Raw genomic sequence first — 17,040 nt, 5'->3', positions numbered from 1 at the left:
TCTGTTCCTCTCACCAAGTCCCCTTCCTCTGAGGTGATCCCGGCGGTAGGTCCCAGCGGAGTCCCTGGAGCGGGCGGGCCGCTCCGGCACTGAGGCAGCTCCGGGCTGACCCGGCGTGGGCCGTTAACCGCCGCCAACCGCTTCCAACCGCCTGTCAGCCGGACTACGGCTCCCGGCAGCGCCGCTCGGCGCGGGAAGTGCGGGGCCGCCCGCCCCGCTCCCGCGGAAGCAGGGGAGCGCTCCGCCCCGCTCCGCTTCGCTCGGGCGCCGCGGGGATGGTACCGTGAGGAGCCGAGCAGGCAGCCGGGTTCAGAGCCAGGGCGGCAGAGGCCCCGCGATCCTCCCCGCCTAGGCCCCCACCCCATGCAGCCGCGCCGAGGGCGGGACTCCCCGGTGCCGCGGTGAGGGCAGGACGAAGGTCCCGGCTGCGCCCCTTCCCGCGCCCCGGCGGTGTTTCTCCGTCGGGGGAAGCGCTGTCAATGCGTGGGCTGTGGCCGCTCTGCCTCGCCCTAGGAGCCGTTGCGGCGGGCGGGGGCGGCCGGCCGAGCCCCGAGCGCAGCGCGGTATGGGGGCCCGGGCTGCGGGCGGAGGCTGCGCTCCCCGCTCGCTACTTTTACGTGCAGGCCGTGGATGCCGAAGGGCAGAGGTAAGTGCGGCGGCGGCTGCTTTTCACGGAGACTTCGGTTGCGGGCAGAAAAAAAATCCGAGAGATCGGTTAAAAAGTCACGTTCCCTCCCCCGTCCCGTTTGGGAGGCTGAAGGGATTGGGCGGGGAGCGGCAGAGCTTTTTACGCGCCCTTCCCCGGGCACCACCACCCCCTCCACGTTGGGCAGCCGCTTAGATATTTGCGGGCCCTGGGTCCAAATCGTACTTGCTGGATTTTTCGTGAGGGAGCAAAGCGTCCTGCTCCCCGCCCGGAACGGCAGCGGTGCCAGCGCGGCTGCACGGCCCGGCCTCGGCAGGGCTGAGCTTCCCTGCCCGTGCCCCCGACACCTCCGCCGTGTCGGCAGAAATTCACATGGGATTTTCTTCCAGAAAAGGAAACTACTGGTGCTGAAGGCTCCCGCCCCTGTGAATTTTTCTCTTTATCACTTTAAAAGTGCTAATTAATCTTTTTAGGAGTATCATATAACTGCTCAAGGGGCTGAGATGAGGAAAGAAACTATGATGAAAATGTTTAACAGAAAAACACATGTATTGGTCCAATCAATAACTGGAGACGGAGACTGAGAGAAGACCTCATGGCGGCTACAGTTTCCTCACAAGGGGAGGGGAACAGGAAGGCGCCAAACTCTTCTCTTTAGTGACCACTGGCAGAACCAGAGGGAATGGCAGAAGATGTGCCAGGGGAGGTTTGGGTTGGACATCGGAAAAAGGTTCTTCCCCCAGAGGGTGGTGCAGCACTGGAACAGGCTCCCCAGGGAGGTGTCACGGCCCCAAGCCTGACAGTGTTCAAGAAGAGACTGGACAAGCCCTCAGACACGTGGTGTGAACTGTGGGGTTGTCCTGTGCAGGGACAGGAGTTGGACTCGATGATCCTTGTGGGTCCCTTCCAACTAAGGACATTCTATGAACAATTTATGATTTATTCTATTTTGTCAATACCTTTGTAATAATACATTTATTATATACCTACTCAGGTGTCCTGCTTGGTTCCACTGTTGGGAACATCAGTATTTCTCCTAAACACATAGGCACAAGATCAGTAGAATCATTTAGGAAGTACTCTGTAGGCCATTAGATAAATTTCATATGAATAAAATCAGTAAGCTTTCAGAGGATGCTCATGGCTTTACATTTCTACAGGAAAGAAACCTTGACTGTACAAGCTAGGTAGGAGAGTGCTCCATCCACATTGTCCAGATTAGATGCACCATGGGACACACAAGTCTGGAAGCTGCCAATTCAGTTTATCTTGGGCAGTAACTATTTCCTGCATTTAGTTGAACTGGCAGCTCTCTAGTATGTCTGGCCAAGTTTTGGGAAAGGTGATGAGACTGCTGGGCTGTAATCTGTCAGTCCAGCCACTCCCACCAACTCTCTCTTTATCCCAAGCTTTCCGTACATATTCGGGACCGTGTTTAAAGAGTTGGATGAAAATTGGCAGATGCAGCATTTCGATTGTGCTAACTTTGTTAATACCTCTATGATATGTGATAACGTCATTATTTTTCAAATTATTTATTGGTTTTATGGAGGCTTTTCTGTGACTGATGTATGATGAATTTTACCAAAATGTCATACATACACATTGAATTACATGATCCCACTATAATGTTTTTCCCTACCAAAACACTCACATTTGCAATATCTTCCCCCCCCCAACCCCCCTCGTATGAGCTACCATAATAATTTAGAAGTTTAACTTTGTTCTTCACTTCCTTAAATAATACCTGGAAAATAAAGTAAACTGGAAATATTTTGCACCTGTATGTAAAATAACAGACTTATTAAGCTGCTAAAGTGAAGCTTATTCTGCTATATTTTTAGAGAATCATAGAATGGTTTGAGTTGGAAGAGACTTTTAAAGATCATCTAGTCTGATTCCCCTGCCATGGACAGGGACATCTTTCCCTAGATCAGGTTGCTCAAAGCCCCATCCAGCCTGGCCTTCAACACTTCCAGGAATGTGGCATCCACAACTTCTCTGGGCAACCTGTTCCCGTGCCTCACCACCCTCATGGTGAAGAATTTCATCCTTATATCCAATCTAAATCTACCCTTTTTCAGTTTAAAACCATTGCCCCTTCTCCTGTTGCTATGGGACAGGACACCAAGATACATCCAGTAAGATTTATATATCTGCATGTTTCCTACCTTCCCATCATTTTACGCTTGAGCTACTCATAATTAAAAACTATGCTGAATTTCTAAAGGTGCTCTGTTCCCATGTAATCAAAGACTATATTTCCAACACTGTTCAACATGTAGGGCACCAAGTAATTTTGAAGCTGTGTTAATGAGTATCTGAATGGAACTTTCTTGATACCTTCTGCTTCTAACAGAGATGTTTTAGGTAGCCTAACAAAATTCCCTTTGGAAAAATCATTAGGATGTGCTCATAAAGCCCTAGCATGGCTCAGTAAGGTCACTGGAAATCTGTCAGTGATCAAACTAAGAAAGCTGCTGTGTGTTTCCTTTTTTGTTAAGCTCCCATTTATTCTCTGGGTAGGTTCACTTCAACGCCGGGTGAAAATGCATTCCAAGTGAAGATCACGGCTCCTGAAGAACAGTTCACTCGGATTGGTGTGCAAGTATTAGACAGGAAAGATGGTTCCTTCCTTGTGAGATACAGGATGTATGCAAGCTACAAAACCCTGAAAATAGAAGTCAAAACTGGAGATAAACATGTTGCAAAGTCTCCATACATTTTAAAAGGTAAGAAGCAGCACTACACGTAGAATTTCTATTGTGTTTTTTTCTCACAAACTGTATTCCCAAATGTCTTCTAGGATAAGCATAGGTTTTTGCAGGACCTCAGTATTTCTCCAGACTATCAAATCCTATTGGAATTATGGATTCATTATGTGTCCTGCATGTACTATTCAAAATAGTAAAAAGAAACAAATGCTGTTGAAGCTGTTGCGTAGCAAATACATGTAGAAGGCTCACATGGAAGCTGATGTAGCTTGGCATGACACCATAGGAGTAAAAGAAAAGTTCAAATATGTCCTTTTAGAGTTGGTGAAGGTTTGGCCCTAAGCAATGAATGCTCAGTTCCTGACCTGATTTTGTGATCTCAACAGCTCAATACTGTGATCTACTAAAAATAAAACAATTGTGTTCCTGATAGGACCTATTTACCATGAAAACTGTGACTGCCCTCAGGAGGAGAGCAGTGTATGGCTGGAAGAGATGAACTGCCCTCAAATCATTCCACAGATTCAAAGAGACCTAGCCAATTTTCCCATTGTTGATCCAGATAAGATTGCAAAAGAAATTCCACAGAGGTTTGGACAGAGACAGAGTTTGTGTCATTACACCATCAAAGATAATGAGGTATGGAATGGGTTGATCTGAAGTCCATACAGGCATCTGGTGGCATGTCATACTACTTGGCTGCTTGGCTCTTCCCACTTGATAGGCTTCTTGTCTCTTCTTTAGGAAACTTCATTTGCTTGCTTCTCTATCCTTGAATACTTTGCAGTTTGCATAAAAGCTCGGTAATATCTGTCCTACTTTGTAAAGTGCTTTTTGTCCACCTTAAAACTGAAGCAACTGTAGCACAGTGAAGGCAAATTACTTTCCAAGCAATCAATGTGAGTACTGGGCACAGACCCAAGTCTTCTAAATGCTAATTCAGCTTCCCATTCTGTGAGTATATTGCTGTGGAGTGTCCCAATCATCTAATTGGACATGCATCAATAAATTATGTTGTGCATAATTCTGAGGTAAAGAAATACCACTTTTGGCTCCACTGAGGACCAGAGCTACAATTCTTTTTAACAAAACTCAACTGACTTCTGTAGAATTTCATATGGAAACAAGAACAATGGAACACAACAGAAACAGGCAACCAATTTTTGTTTCCATGAGACAGACCTAAAATGTCTGCAAATGCAAGCAAAGCTTGTCCTTTTTCTTTGTCATTTTTCTGTGATGAGTTAGAGAGGTGAGATTTCTAAAGCTTCTCAGCTGATTCATAAATCTATACAGCCATACAATCTGACTAGTTACTTACCAAGTGATTAAAAGAGCTCTAAATTGTGCTGGCTGTTCTTTGAAATTAAAACATCAGACCAGTAAAACTTTGTTTATTTTCAGGTTTATATCAAGACATATGGGGAACATGTTGGCTTCAGAATTTTCATGGATGCCATACTGCTTTCTTTGACAAGAAAAGTGAGTACATTTGTACAGTTGTTTATTCTACATGTCCTAATTTATAGAAGACTGAGATTAACAAATACACTTCAGCATATTTGTAGGATATTTCTGTTAAAATACTTTCTTGTTCTTTGATTGATGATGGAAAAGTCAGATGGATTTGCCGTGTTTGAAGCTGGCATATTCTAGAATGCTATTTGATCAGTGTGTGGAGTATCACAAATGCAAATTAAATACCAGGCTTTTATAGTTCGATAGATTTGGACAAAGTGTTTTGTGGTTTTGTTTTGTTTTGTTTTTTCTGTAGACTAAGTAAATCATCCTGTAGCATCTAATAGAAAATTCTGTCTCTGCTAGTGCATCTTACAAGGTGACTGAAAATAACAGGGAATTTATATCGTTCTGCATTGAATTCTGTAAGTTGAAAACAAGACAGGAAGGGTTCAGAAAGAGCACCAAAAGCCCAACATGCAACATGTGGGGAAACTCCCTTGATGTACAAGCAAAAAGCACCACACAGACTCTTCCTTAAGAAAACCTTGGAAAAAAACCTGACATTATGTACATAGTGACCGAAGGACTGAAGTTTCAGCATGCAAATATGTGACATCGTCTAAAGTGAGTAGTAAGAGAAAGATGAAGATATCTGAGTTAATATGTGGTTTTGACTGTAAAATGGTAAAGCACTTGTCTTTAAAATGGAGAGAAAGAAGACAGAAGAGCTACTGAGAAATGGAGTTGTTGACCCCCCCAAAATTCCTTAAAAATCTAATAAAAATTAGACAGCTGAAAGATAAGGTAATTGGTGTGAAAAAACATTCATTTAACATAAAAAAAATCAAGCCATACTTATGTAATTTCTTCCCATAACAAGATAATAAGTTTCCTTTATGGATCTCAAGTATATTAATTTTAGTTAGCTTTTTTCAGGGTCTCACAAGTTTCTCACAAACAAGACAGGCAAACTTCTCCTAGAAGAAGCTGGATAAATTGTATGGAAAAATGGATAAAATAAGTGAAAAGGGTAGGATAGTATGCAAAGGCTGGATGTCATGTAGTTATGGCACCTATATAAAATAGGGAGTGTGTTATTATTTTCTGCAGGAAAGTGTGGAGGTTGCAGCATCACAAGTTTCACATGAGTCAACAGTGGTGTGCTGTTGCGAAAAGCTAAACACACAAATTAACAGAACAAACACATGAAAGAAATGTAAAGTAACCTTTCCACTATTCTCAGGATTAGAAAAGCATCAGTTATGCTTCTGTGTCTGCCTTTGGCTGTCAGACTTCAAGATTGTTCAGTTACTGACGCTGCACAGGGAAGTGGTGAGAATGACTGAACATACAAATGACGATTTGTTTAAGTGGGGATTGTTTCACCTGACAGTGTATAAGGGAGACATGAACGTAGCCTTTCATTATCTAAAAGGTTGCTCTGTGGAAGATGGAAGTAAGCTGTTCTTGATGCCAGGAGTATTGGACAAGAAATAATGGGATTAAATTGCATCAAAGGTATTTCGGCTAAATGTTGGAAAAGATTTGCTAACTCCGAAGACAGAAACTGTTTGCAGATCTAGAAAACACAATTTGTTTCATCCCCATTAAACACTGTAGGAATTTCTATTAAGACATTGTCACTGAAAGACAATATATCTATTGGGCTGGAGAAGAAGATTTAACCTGTTGAATGATTCTGCCATTGAGGATGTAGATCATATATAATTTGTATCATTTCTATGTCCATTATAACCATTAGATGGCACTGTACTAATAAACTGGTAACTGGTACAATACCAAACGTCAGACTGTGTTGGTATCAAAACTGGCCCTACCGGACCACCAAAGTGACATCAATAATTGGTGGCCAGTAACCATCAGATCAACCATTTTGAGGTTGTTCTCAATTTTAACAGCAAGTTTCACCAAGGCAAGTCCCACTGACCCACGACAAAGCGAACTTATGAAGTCATCAGCATGTACAGAAAATTTGAAACTGTTATAGTTTGAAGTGCAAAAAGGGAAAAGTGACCCCTGGGGGTGGTCTTCATTGATCTACCTAAAGCCTTTGACACGGTGAGGCATTCTCATATCATTACAGCTCTTAGACAGAAGGGCATGAACCAACTTCTTATTGCCCTGAATAAAAATATGTACCATAACATCTGTACTCATATTTTCTTGAAGAATGAACAGTTTGATCTCATTGGGATCCAGACTGGTGTGAAACAAAGTGATCCAATGTCTCCAATTTTATTTAACTTATCATTGGACTCTCTGCTGTGGAAATCGAAGGAGAAAGGAGAGGCATTCCTATACTGCTCAAAAAGTGTTTCAATTGTGGCCTTTGCAGATGACCTGGTATTGTTGAATGGATCATGGGCAGGAATGCAAAAAAATATTTACATTTTGAAGGTATTTTGTAATGCAACTGGCCTCAAAATACAGGGAGAAAAGTGCCACAGCATTTACATTCAGCCAGCAAAAGACTCTTATATGATTAATGATTGTCCTTTTCGGTTGATCAGCAGCACTCCACTGAACATGAACCTGGTAACTCGGAAGAATATCTAGGGTTATGTGTGGACCCCTGGACAGGAATATAAAAGTCAGAACTTCTGGAAGAAGTAAAGGGCTAGATTCAAAAAATTAGAAAGGTGGCATGGGAGCCTTTTCAGAAAGCTGACATCTTGAAAGGAAATCTTATTCCACAACTGACGTACTTAGCAGATCAGGCCAATGTAAAAGAGCCATACCTGGAAAGCCTTGACTTGGCAATTCAAACGGTTGTTGAGGAATGGTTAAATCTACCAACAAATGCTTGTGGTGCTATCCTGTATTCAAGTACTCAGGATGGTAGGCTGGGCATTACCAGACTCTCAGCACTGATTCCTAATGTACAATCTTGAAGACCTACAGAGACTTGCGCAGTCTTTGGATGAGACAGTAAGAGCTGTCATTAAATGTGAAGGTATTGAAAAGCATTTGAAAGATAATGGATTGCAGCAAGAGGGCATAAGGATAAAGCTCCATCTGTTGGGACCCAAGAGTGGTCCTTGTGATATCAGAGGAATTGGGCTGTGAGGAACCAGACTCAGAATGGGAGAGACCCACTCCAAAAATCAACCTTCAGAGGCCTTGTAACTGGAGGAAAAAAGAATCTGTAAATTGGACCAACCTCTTCTCCCAGGTCTGTGGGATTTCAAACTTTGACAGGGATAAAATCTGTAGTTAATGGATTGTATATTGCAGAGGCATTCTCCACAGGTAGCTCATTAGTGCTCTACAATTAAGAGCAAATGTCTACCCCACAAGAAAATGTTTGCCAAGGGGCAGACAAGAAACTCAAATCATGCTGACGTTGCCAGGTAGAGAATGAGACGTGTGCACGTATTATTGGGCATTGTCCTGTAGCTCAGGGTGCCAGGATCGAAAGACATAACCAATTATGAGAAATTTTGATTGACAAAGCTAAAAAGAAAGAACGAGTAGTATTCCAAGAACTGTTATTGAAAGAGGAGAAAAGTGAATTGTATAAACTGGACCTGGTATTTGTTAAAGGAGACCAGGCCCTGGTAGCTGACAGAACAATTAGATATGAAAGTAAATTAATGTCTTTGGCCAATTCAGCAGTAGAGAAAGTAAAGAAATATCAACAACTTAAAGATCAAATTGAAGAATTAACCAATGACACTAATATTAAATTTATTGGACATTGGTGCATGTGGAAAATGGTATCCAGGTAATTATGAATTGTAAAGTGATTTGGGATTGTCTAGCTCCCAATAAGAAAAGATTGCTTATCATTTATTGAATCGGGCATTATTCACCTCTGTCGATGTTGTGCATATATTTGCTAGTAAAGTGTGAACTATTGCAAGATTTTAAAGTATTGATGTCTATAATAAATTGCACTTCCATGCGAAGCAAAACATAGTTCTTCACAGAAATGGCGAGCCTGATGTGTCTTCTAGAACTGCTGTTCTGCCATCTATGCTGTTCCCTTTGCTGTTGTGCTGGAGGGAGGTGATTGAATTTTAAAATCATGATTTGTCACCAGATTGGACTAAAGATAAAAACTATTGGTCTTTACTTGGGTGGACAAGCCAACTTTACTTAGCTCAGAAAGGAAAGGTTTAGTTTATATATGTTCAATAAATAGCCTTTCTATGTCCATTATAACCATTAGATGGCACTGTGCTAATGGAATTTTGTGCTGAAGATTAGAATGTGTAGCCAAACACCCTCTGAAATGAAGGTAACCTTTTCTGTCAGTCTTTATACTGAAGACAAAAAGTCCTGCTTTGCATCTCCTGCCCTTAGAATTTCTGAATAACTCTGCCAAAGGTTCTTCCATGTCGCCAAGACAGAGAAAAATATCTTCAACCACTTAGGAGGGTGTTTGATATTTGGTACATTTTTCATTTCTATCTCTGTCCATAAGGATAAATTAAATCGGAAACTTAACAAAACCTATTTGGGACACAGAAGAATCCTGGCTGTGACCAGCCAGTCTGACCTGAAGAATAAAGGGGTTTGGGAGGAGAAATGCTTTGATGCATATATATAATGAGTCAGCAATATGTTTCAACTCTATTTTTACATGTTTATGTATAATACATTTTCATTTGAGAATTATTAACATTCATAAGTGTTCTTTCCTTCAGAGAAGGTATTTTCTCATACAGATACTGACAGAGTTGATGATAACACTTGAACAAAATGTTCCTAATCTCACACATAAAATTGTGATCTCTAAATTACCTTTTGGTAGTCAGGACAGAGATATTGGAGTTATTCTAAGTGTTTCCCAAAAATGTCAATATAATAGTCAGATATTTGTAACAGTCAAATACCCTATTAAGACTTATTAGGGAGAGAGGCAAAAATGAAAAAAATACTATATGACAGTTTAAAACCTGCGACATGCCTATCTGGTGAAAACAGCTCAGTTCTTGTTTCACTTTCTCAAAAAGAACTGCCTGGCAAGAAGGATGTTGTGGCAAAGACAAGCTAATTTGAGTCGGATTCTTTTGCTTTGAAAGAGGCAACTGAGGGATGTAGTGGAGTTTTATATTTAAAAAAATCATTGTCACTATAAGGGTGAACTAAGAACAGATGCGGCATTAGTTCTACACGTACGTTATCCATGCCTTCAGGGTTCTGTAAAACTCAACCATATGTCACCTTCAGCCTTCTGCTCTCTCAACTGAAGTGCCCCAGCATTTTCAATTTCTCCTCACAAGGCAGCTGGTCCATCCCTATCACAGCAGTTGCCTTTTGACATAACTTCTCTTTCTTGACTTGCAAATACCAGAACCACACACAATGCTCAAGATGGGTGTGCAGTAAGGTTCCACATAGCAGCAAAATTATGCCCCCTGTCATGTTGTTATAACATTTCCCGGCCATCAACAGTATTTTGCTTGCTTTTTGGCTGCAACAGCAATTTCAGATATGGTTCCATACTACCAACTATTCTTGATAAGTGAGGAAGTTAAGCTTATTAATTAACCCCAGCGTTGACTAAATGTGGACTTTTCATCATTTGTTCATTGTTGGCTGTTCATTTCTGTTACTTCTCTCCTGTTGGATTTAGTCATCATGCAGACAAAGGGCAAATCAGTTCATGGATGTAACAGAAAACTAATCTACCACCCAACAGCAATTTTCCATACAGTCATCAAGGTGGTTTGTTTTCCCTTAGAACTAGATGATTGCTTACTAGATCCCAGTACTAGCCTGGTACAAAAATTGTGTGGCCAATTGTGGAGAATAACAAGAAAACATCCTCTAAACTAGTGTGTTCCTATCCCTTTAAAAAAGAAAAAGGGCATTTATGTGACTTTGTGCAAATCTTAATTTTTTTTTTTCTTGTAGGCTTTTCTCTGTGGTCTGAGTACTTCTAACATGTTTCTAAAGTTTAACTATTTATTACGGGTACATTAAGTATATTAGAGACCTGACATTTTGTCTCTTACTGAGGTTGTTTTCAAAATGCAAGATGCCAGCAGGAAAATGGTGGTTTGTATTAAAATGCATTTGTGCCTACTTTGCTTCTGTTTAGGTGAAAATGCCAGATGTAGAATTTTTTGTTAATTTGGGGGACTGGCCTCTGGAGAAAAGGAAATCCCCACAGAACCTGCACCCCATCTTCTCCTGGTGTGGGTCCAGTGAGTCAAAAGACATTGTCATGCCAACATATGACTTGACAGACTCAGTTTTGGAGACTATGGGACGGTAAGAAATTGCTTAACGTTTTCACAAAATTCAAAACAAGGTATTTGTATTAACAGTATATTAATCAGTTTCCTCATTGAGACGCTGGCACCTGATAGGCAATAGCTGTGTAATCAGCATCCTAGTATTAACCAAGTTATGTAATATGTAACGTAAACGACATATATTAAAATACTTCACTGTTCCATTTCAAAGATCAAAATTAATCTAAACATGGTGAAGTCACTGAAAACAGCACTTAGAGAGAATGTTTTGAGGGTAGATATTTTGTAGATATTTATGAACACATTAACAACTGGCCAGGTACCTTTTTTCCTGATTTTCCTAAAATATTTTTCTATACCTTTTAAAGCCCAACATAGCCAGAACTCAACCTAGGACCTACCATCTCCCCTTTGGTTACTGATGACAATTGGCCTTCGTAACTGCTCTGTTGCTGTCTTGAAACACTCAAAAGCCAGCTTCTAAGAGATCTTAGTTATCCACTTTTAACTTGTTCATCATTTCACTGCATTCATTTCAGGTTCCTTGTCTTTATTGCCAAGACTATTCCTAAATTGGCTTCCCGCTGCCCCCCCCAATTTATGTGTTTTAATTTAGCAAAGGAAGTGAAATATCTTGTATTAAGGTAGTTAACTAAAAAACTTTCTTTGGACTATCGTGACTGCTTCATCACCATTATCAGCTATTGCATTACCCTCTATCACCATATCCACTTTCTTCCACGACAACTGACAGGTACTCTCTTTCCACATGTGATGTTGTCATCGCAGTGATGCCATCTTGCCACAGGCCTGTGAACTTGACATTCCTCGTTTATTTTTATTGCTGCAAAAATACTGATACAATATGTATACGGGCATGCTCACAACTTAACCTTCACCATTGGTGTTTGCCTATTAGTACTGTAAACTCTCTTAAGTAATTGCACTTAAAAAAATTTCCAGTAGGCTTCACTATTAAATCACTTCTTTCTCCTCCAGAGTCAGTCTGGATATGATGTCAGTTCAAGCAAATACTGGCCCATCGTGGGAAGACAAGAACACCACAGCGTTCTGGAGAGGACGTGACAGCCGCAAAGAGAGGCTTGAACTTGTGAAACTGAGTAGAAAATACCCAGAGATCATAGATGCTGCTTTCACAAACTTTTTTTTTTTTAAACATGATGAGAGCCTCTATGGCCCCATCGTTAAGCACATTTCATTCTTTGATTTTTTTAAGGTAAGCCTTAAATGAGGTTCTCAGTATTTCCCATTATCTAATAACTTTGTATATATTATTAATAATAAAGTGGTATTTAGTTTTTTCAGCACACTACCAGTACCAAGCGTGAGCAGGCATCCTTCCAGTGGGATTAACTGCTATGTAGCCCTTAATGCTGAGGATAATAATGTTTGATTTACATCTAAAGGTTCTGTAGAACCTCGTGTAATCTATGTAACTCCAAATTCCTTTTTATTTCTTTTTCCTGATTCAGCGATCAGGACTACTAACATAACTAACATAGTGGGAAAATCAGTGGATGAAGTGGCACATCTACCCTTGCATCCGAGGACGGGCATCTAAGAATTTCCAGAGAACTTAATTGATGAAGAGGGCATTTCCCTGTTCCCTGCACTGTGATGAATTCCAAGCTAAATAATAAAAGCTACTTAAACATTGATGCTTGCCTAGCCAATCCTACATTTCTCAATATCGGCAAGTCAGTAATACCAGTGCCCTCAGAATAATATAACCTAACCAAGCTACTTGGGTCTTCTGTTTGTTAATAACTTAATGGTCGTTTTTTTTCCAGTATAAATATCAAATTAATATTGATGGCACAGTGGCAGCATACAGATTGCCTTATCTACTGGCAGGAAACAGTGTGGTGCTAAAGCAAGATTCCATCTACTATGAGCATTTTTATAATGAGCTGCAGCCATGGAAACATTATATTCCATTTAAAAGTGACCTGAGCGATCTACTGGAAAAACTACAGTGGGCAAAAGAGCACGATGAAGAGGTAAATATACATTTAGAAGCACTCAGCAATGCTTCTAGACAGAGAGAGCAAAAAGTCCATTTCTTTAAAGCAAAAAAATCTATTAGAAGGGCTTAGAAAATTATTGTCATCAATTCTACAAATAAGAAGAACACTTTTTGAAAAATACATAATACTGCCTTTAATTTGAAATTAAATTGAACTTTGGAAAAATTAAAAGAGTATTTTCATAAGAATGCCTTGATTTTAAGAATGATTAAATAAAAATAAGTTATCTTAAACTATCAATGCTATACTTAACTCCAGAATTGATACTGACATCCTGAAATATTTTTTGAGAATTTAAAAAAAAACTGTTATTTTCTTTGACAGGCAAAAAATATTGCAAAATCTGGACAAGAATTTGCAAGAAATAATCTCATGGGAGACCACATTTTTTGTTACTATTTCAAACTTTTCCAGGTTGGTATGTTTTTAACAGCTACTACCACAAAAACAGAAGTCCCACAGAAAGAATTTAGGGCTACAGAGCTGCTGGAAACTGGCCAGTCCAGTAGTTGAAGCTACAAATCAAGCAGCAGCAATTAAGAACTTCAGCTGATTTACAAACATTGCATGTGGTTCTTCCTTCTGAAACCACTTCAGACTACGCTGGCACTTTGAGAGAAGTGATCGGATCCCATAAATCTTGATCTACTCTGCAAGAACATGTTGCCCACAATGATGAAAGAATTCCACGACAGACGCACACAACCTGTGAACCACAGCTGAAAATATCTGTGCATTAGCACCGACATACCAAAACTCCAGTGAGGCACCCAAAGCGGCCCCTCTCTGCACTCAGGCATCTGCTTAACCCATCCATGACACGATACGGAGTAACAGATTGTGTAGCCCCAGAGTTTTTACAAAATTACTCAGGTGATTTCTTGAGGTATTTACCCTGTTACTCCAAATATAAGACAGGGTCTTATATTAATTTTTGCTCCAAAACGTATTACTTTTTTACATGTATAGCTGCCTGGACACTATTTAAATTGACTTTTTTTTATGAACTGTAACTAAGGCTTATTTTTGGAGTAGGGCTTATATTTTGAGCGTCCTCAAAAATTCTGAAAAATCATGCTAGGGCTTATTTTCACGGTAGGACTTATTTTCGGGGAAACAGGGTGCAACCGGATGTACAATCTATGAGTTTATGAATTAATGATACCTTCCTTTTTTAAAACCTAGGAATATGCCAACTTGCAAGTGAGTGAGCCAAAAATCAGAGATGGGATGGAGAAAGTGCAGCAGCCTGAGGATGACCTTTTTCCATGTACTTGCCACAGAAAAAAGGTACAGGACATACAGCGTTAAATTATAAATGCTGGATGTCTTAGGTTCTTATTCAACCAGATTGGAACAGCTGTTGCTCAGTACCCCATGGTGTCAGTTACCAGACCATTAACACCTTTCAAACTTAGAAACCTTTCTTAATGTATTTGCAGGACTAGACAGTTAAAAATGGAGTTTCCAATTAACTGACAAATGCTTCTTCTTTCTTGACTGCAGGCCAAAGATGAACTCTGACAGAAATAAAATAATTGTTTAAATATTTACCTACATTCAGACTGTCTTCTTAAGGAAAGAAGAAAAACTTGGATTAAAGTGCCAGTGGATAATGCCAATGGATATTATATGAAGTTTACTATATCATGATCTACATATGGAAGAAAACCACCCCCTATTGCCTTTTTAATCATGCAGCGGTTGCGGAGCCTTTTTCATAAACCTCTTTTTTTTAATAAAAAACATGTTTGTATCGGTCATGTGTTGCTGTCCTGAGATACCTTGAAAATGCAGGGTTTTTTTACTCATGCTTGTTATACTGAGTCTATTCATAAGGGTGTTCTGCAAAAAAGGGCAGATGAGAATTGCAAATCTACCCCCCACCCTATCTATCTATCTATCCATCCAAACTCATCTTCTTCAGACACTAACTTTGTTCCTTCTGGGAGAATTAGTATTCTCAAAGAAAATTATGTTGGGTTTATAATACATCTTTTGTAACCTGAAGGAAAAGCGCGTTGTTATTGGGTATTTCAGGAATATTAGATAAAAGTGTTAAGTTCCATAAGATTTTTAATAGATGCTTTGTCCGTGAAACTCTGTCTCTTTGGGAATATGAAAATAATTAAGTAGAAATCAACAGCGACTACTGAAATTAGACACATCATTGTTTCAAGAGTCTAGTCTATTTTTAAAATACTCGCTTCCCACTGATATTAAGGAATTCAACTGTTACTTTTGAGCATATCAGCATCATCAGAAAGTGATCCATACGTGGATTTAAAGTCAAGTCTAAATTCATCAAATTCTAAAGTTAATGCAAATGTTTCCAGTCTAAAGTGAGGATTTCTTTTATCTGTAACACAGCCAGTAAGTTTAAAAATCCATATAGCTATCTTCTTAGCAAACACTTAGATGTGTGTTGTGCTTATTGAACAACAGTGCTGGGAGGTCAGCATTCTTGAGGCACCTTGTGAGAAACAGTGGAATGATATTGTATCTATCTGATTAACATTTTTAAATTTTGCACGCCTATTATTTTTTTAGTATAGTAAAAGCACACCTAAGGAATAGCTTGTTTGATTGTGGTAAACAGTATATATAATTTAACTATACTAACCTACGGTCGTGAATAGATTTTTTTAATATGTATGATACAGCACCAAAATGCAGCTGTCTGATCTCAGAGCCTGGCCAAAGCACCACAGGCATTGTCCCAGCTCTCTAGCGCTGACTCACCGTACGTTTAGGCAGCTCAGCAGTGTCAAATGCAACAGCACCTCCCAAGAACAACATCCAGCCAAAGCTGCCAGCTCACCTTCAGCAACCTGCGAGCCATAAGATGCAGAATGGGCAGAGCAGTTTTCAGGGGGACTCTTGGTCATGGAGATAAGACCACCATCTCAAGAGACAGTGCCAAGAGGCACTTCTCAAGATTGACCAGCTATTTCATCTCGGGGGTCATCATTCAGCTGTTACTTGCCATTGGCTTGGCTGAAAGCCATTATTATATTGCTCTAACCTTTGGTTATACTCATAGGTTACCCATAACGCATAACAGAGAAGTCTATAGCTGCAAGCTCACACAGTGCTTTATCCACCTTGCAATGGCAGAGCTCAGCTGAAGACCAGAGTTCCTCCCACAAATGGGTAACGAGGCCCGGACCCCCACATGCCTCTTTGGGTTCCTCCTGACAGAGGCCTTGCGCAATGTGTCACATCAGAGGCAGAACTGCTTCCTCCCCCAGGAGTTCCTCCACTGGTACAAACATAATTTGTCTTCTGTCAGTTTTTAGTCAACAGTCCATGCTCGTCTCCCCGAAGGGCCCATGTGACCAGCCCTTTACGCAAGGGAAGCTGCTCGAGGGCAACTTTTGAGAACTGTGATCCATCCCGGTGAGGGGCCTGGAGCACAAGTCTGATGAGGAGCAGCCAAGGGAACTGGGGCTCTTTAGCCTGGAGAAGAGAAGGCTGAGGGGAGACCTGATCACTGTCTACGACTACCTGAAAGGAGGTTGTAGCATGGAGGGGGTTGGTCTCTTCTCCGAGGTAGCAAGTGATAGGACAAGAGGAAATGGCCTCAAGTTGCACTAGGGGAGGTTTAGATTGGATATTAGGAAACTTTTCTTCATGGAAAGAGTTGTCAAGTGCTGGAACAGGCTGCCCAGGGAACTGGTGGAGTCACCATCCCTGACAGAGTTTAAAAGAGGCATAGATGAGGACCTTAGTGACATGGTTTAGAGGTGGACTTGGCAGTGTTAGGTTAACAGTTGAATTTGATTATCTTAAAGGTGTTTTCCAACCTAAATGATTCTATGGTTCTGTGTTCTTTGCTCCTGATGCACAACGCTGCTTCCATTAGCACATGCCCATTTCCCTCCTCCTCCTCTTCCCCACACACACCAAGATTCTGGCCCCTTAGGGAAGTGACACTGTAAATG

General features: G+C 40.7%; 1 protein-coding gene across 1 annotated transcript; it reads left to right on the top strand.

The window, feature by feature from the left end:
• Window positions 1–232: 232 nt before the first annotated feature.
• Window positions 233–14,857, top strand: POGLUT2 (protein O-glucosyltransferase 2). Its single transcript, XM_065058123.1, has 10 exons — window positions 233–646; window positions 3,173–3,378; window positions 3,794–3,999; window positions 4,765–4,842; window positions 10,892–11,064; window positions 12,048–12,285; window positions 12,860–13,069; window positions 13,421–13,510; window positions 14,282–14,386; window positions 14,603–14,857. Exons 1-10 carry the CDS (start codon window positions 480–482, stop codon window positions 14,618–14,620), a joined length of 1,491 nt encoding a protein of 496 aa, XP_064914195.1. The 5' UTR covers window positions 233–479; the 3' UTR covers window positions 14,621–14,857.
• The last annotated feature ends 2,183 nt before the right edge of the window (window positions 14,858–17,040 follow it).

Source organism: Columba livia, chromosome 1, assembly GCF_036013475.1.
Source record: "Columba livia isolate bColLiv1 breed racing homer chromosome 1, bColLiv1.pat.W.v2, whole genome shotgun sequence".
In the NCBI taxonomy this organism is placed as follows: Eukaryota; Metazoa; Chordata; class Aves; order Columbiformes; family Columbidae; genus Columba; species Columba livia.
The sequence above is the reverse complement of the archived record's forward strand: the minus strand, read 5'-3'. Positions and strand labels throughout refer to the sequence as shown.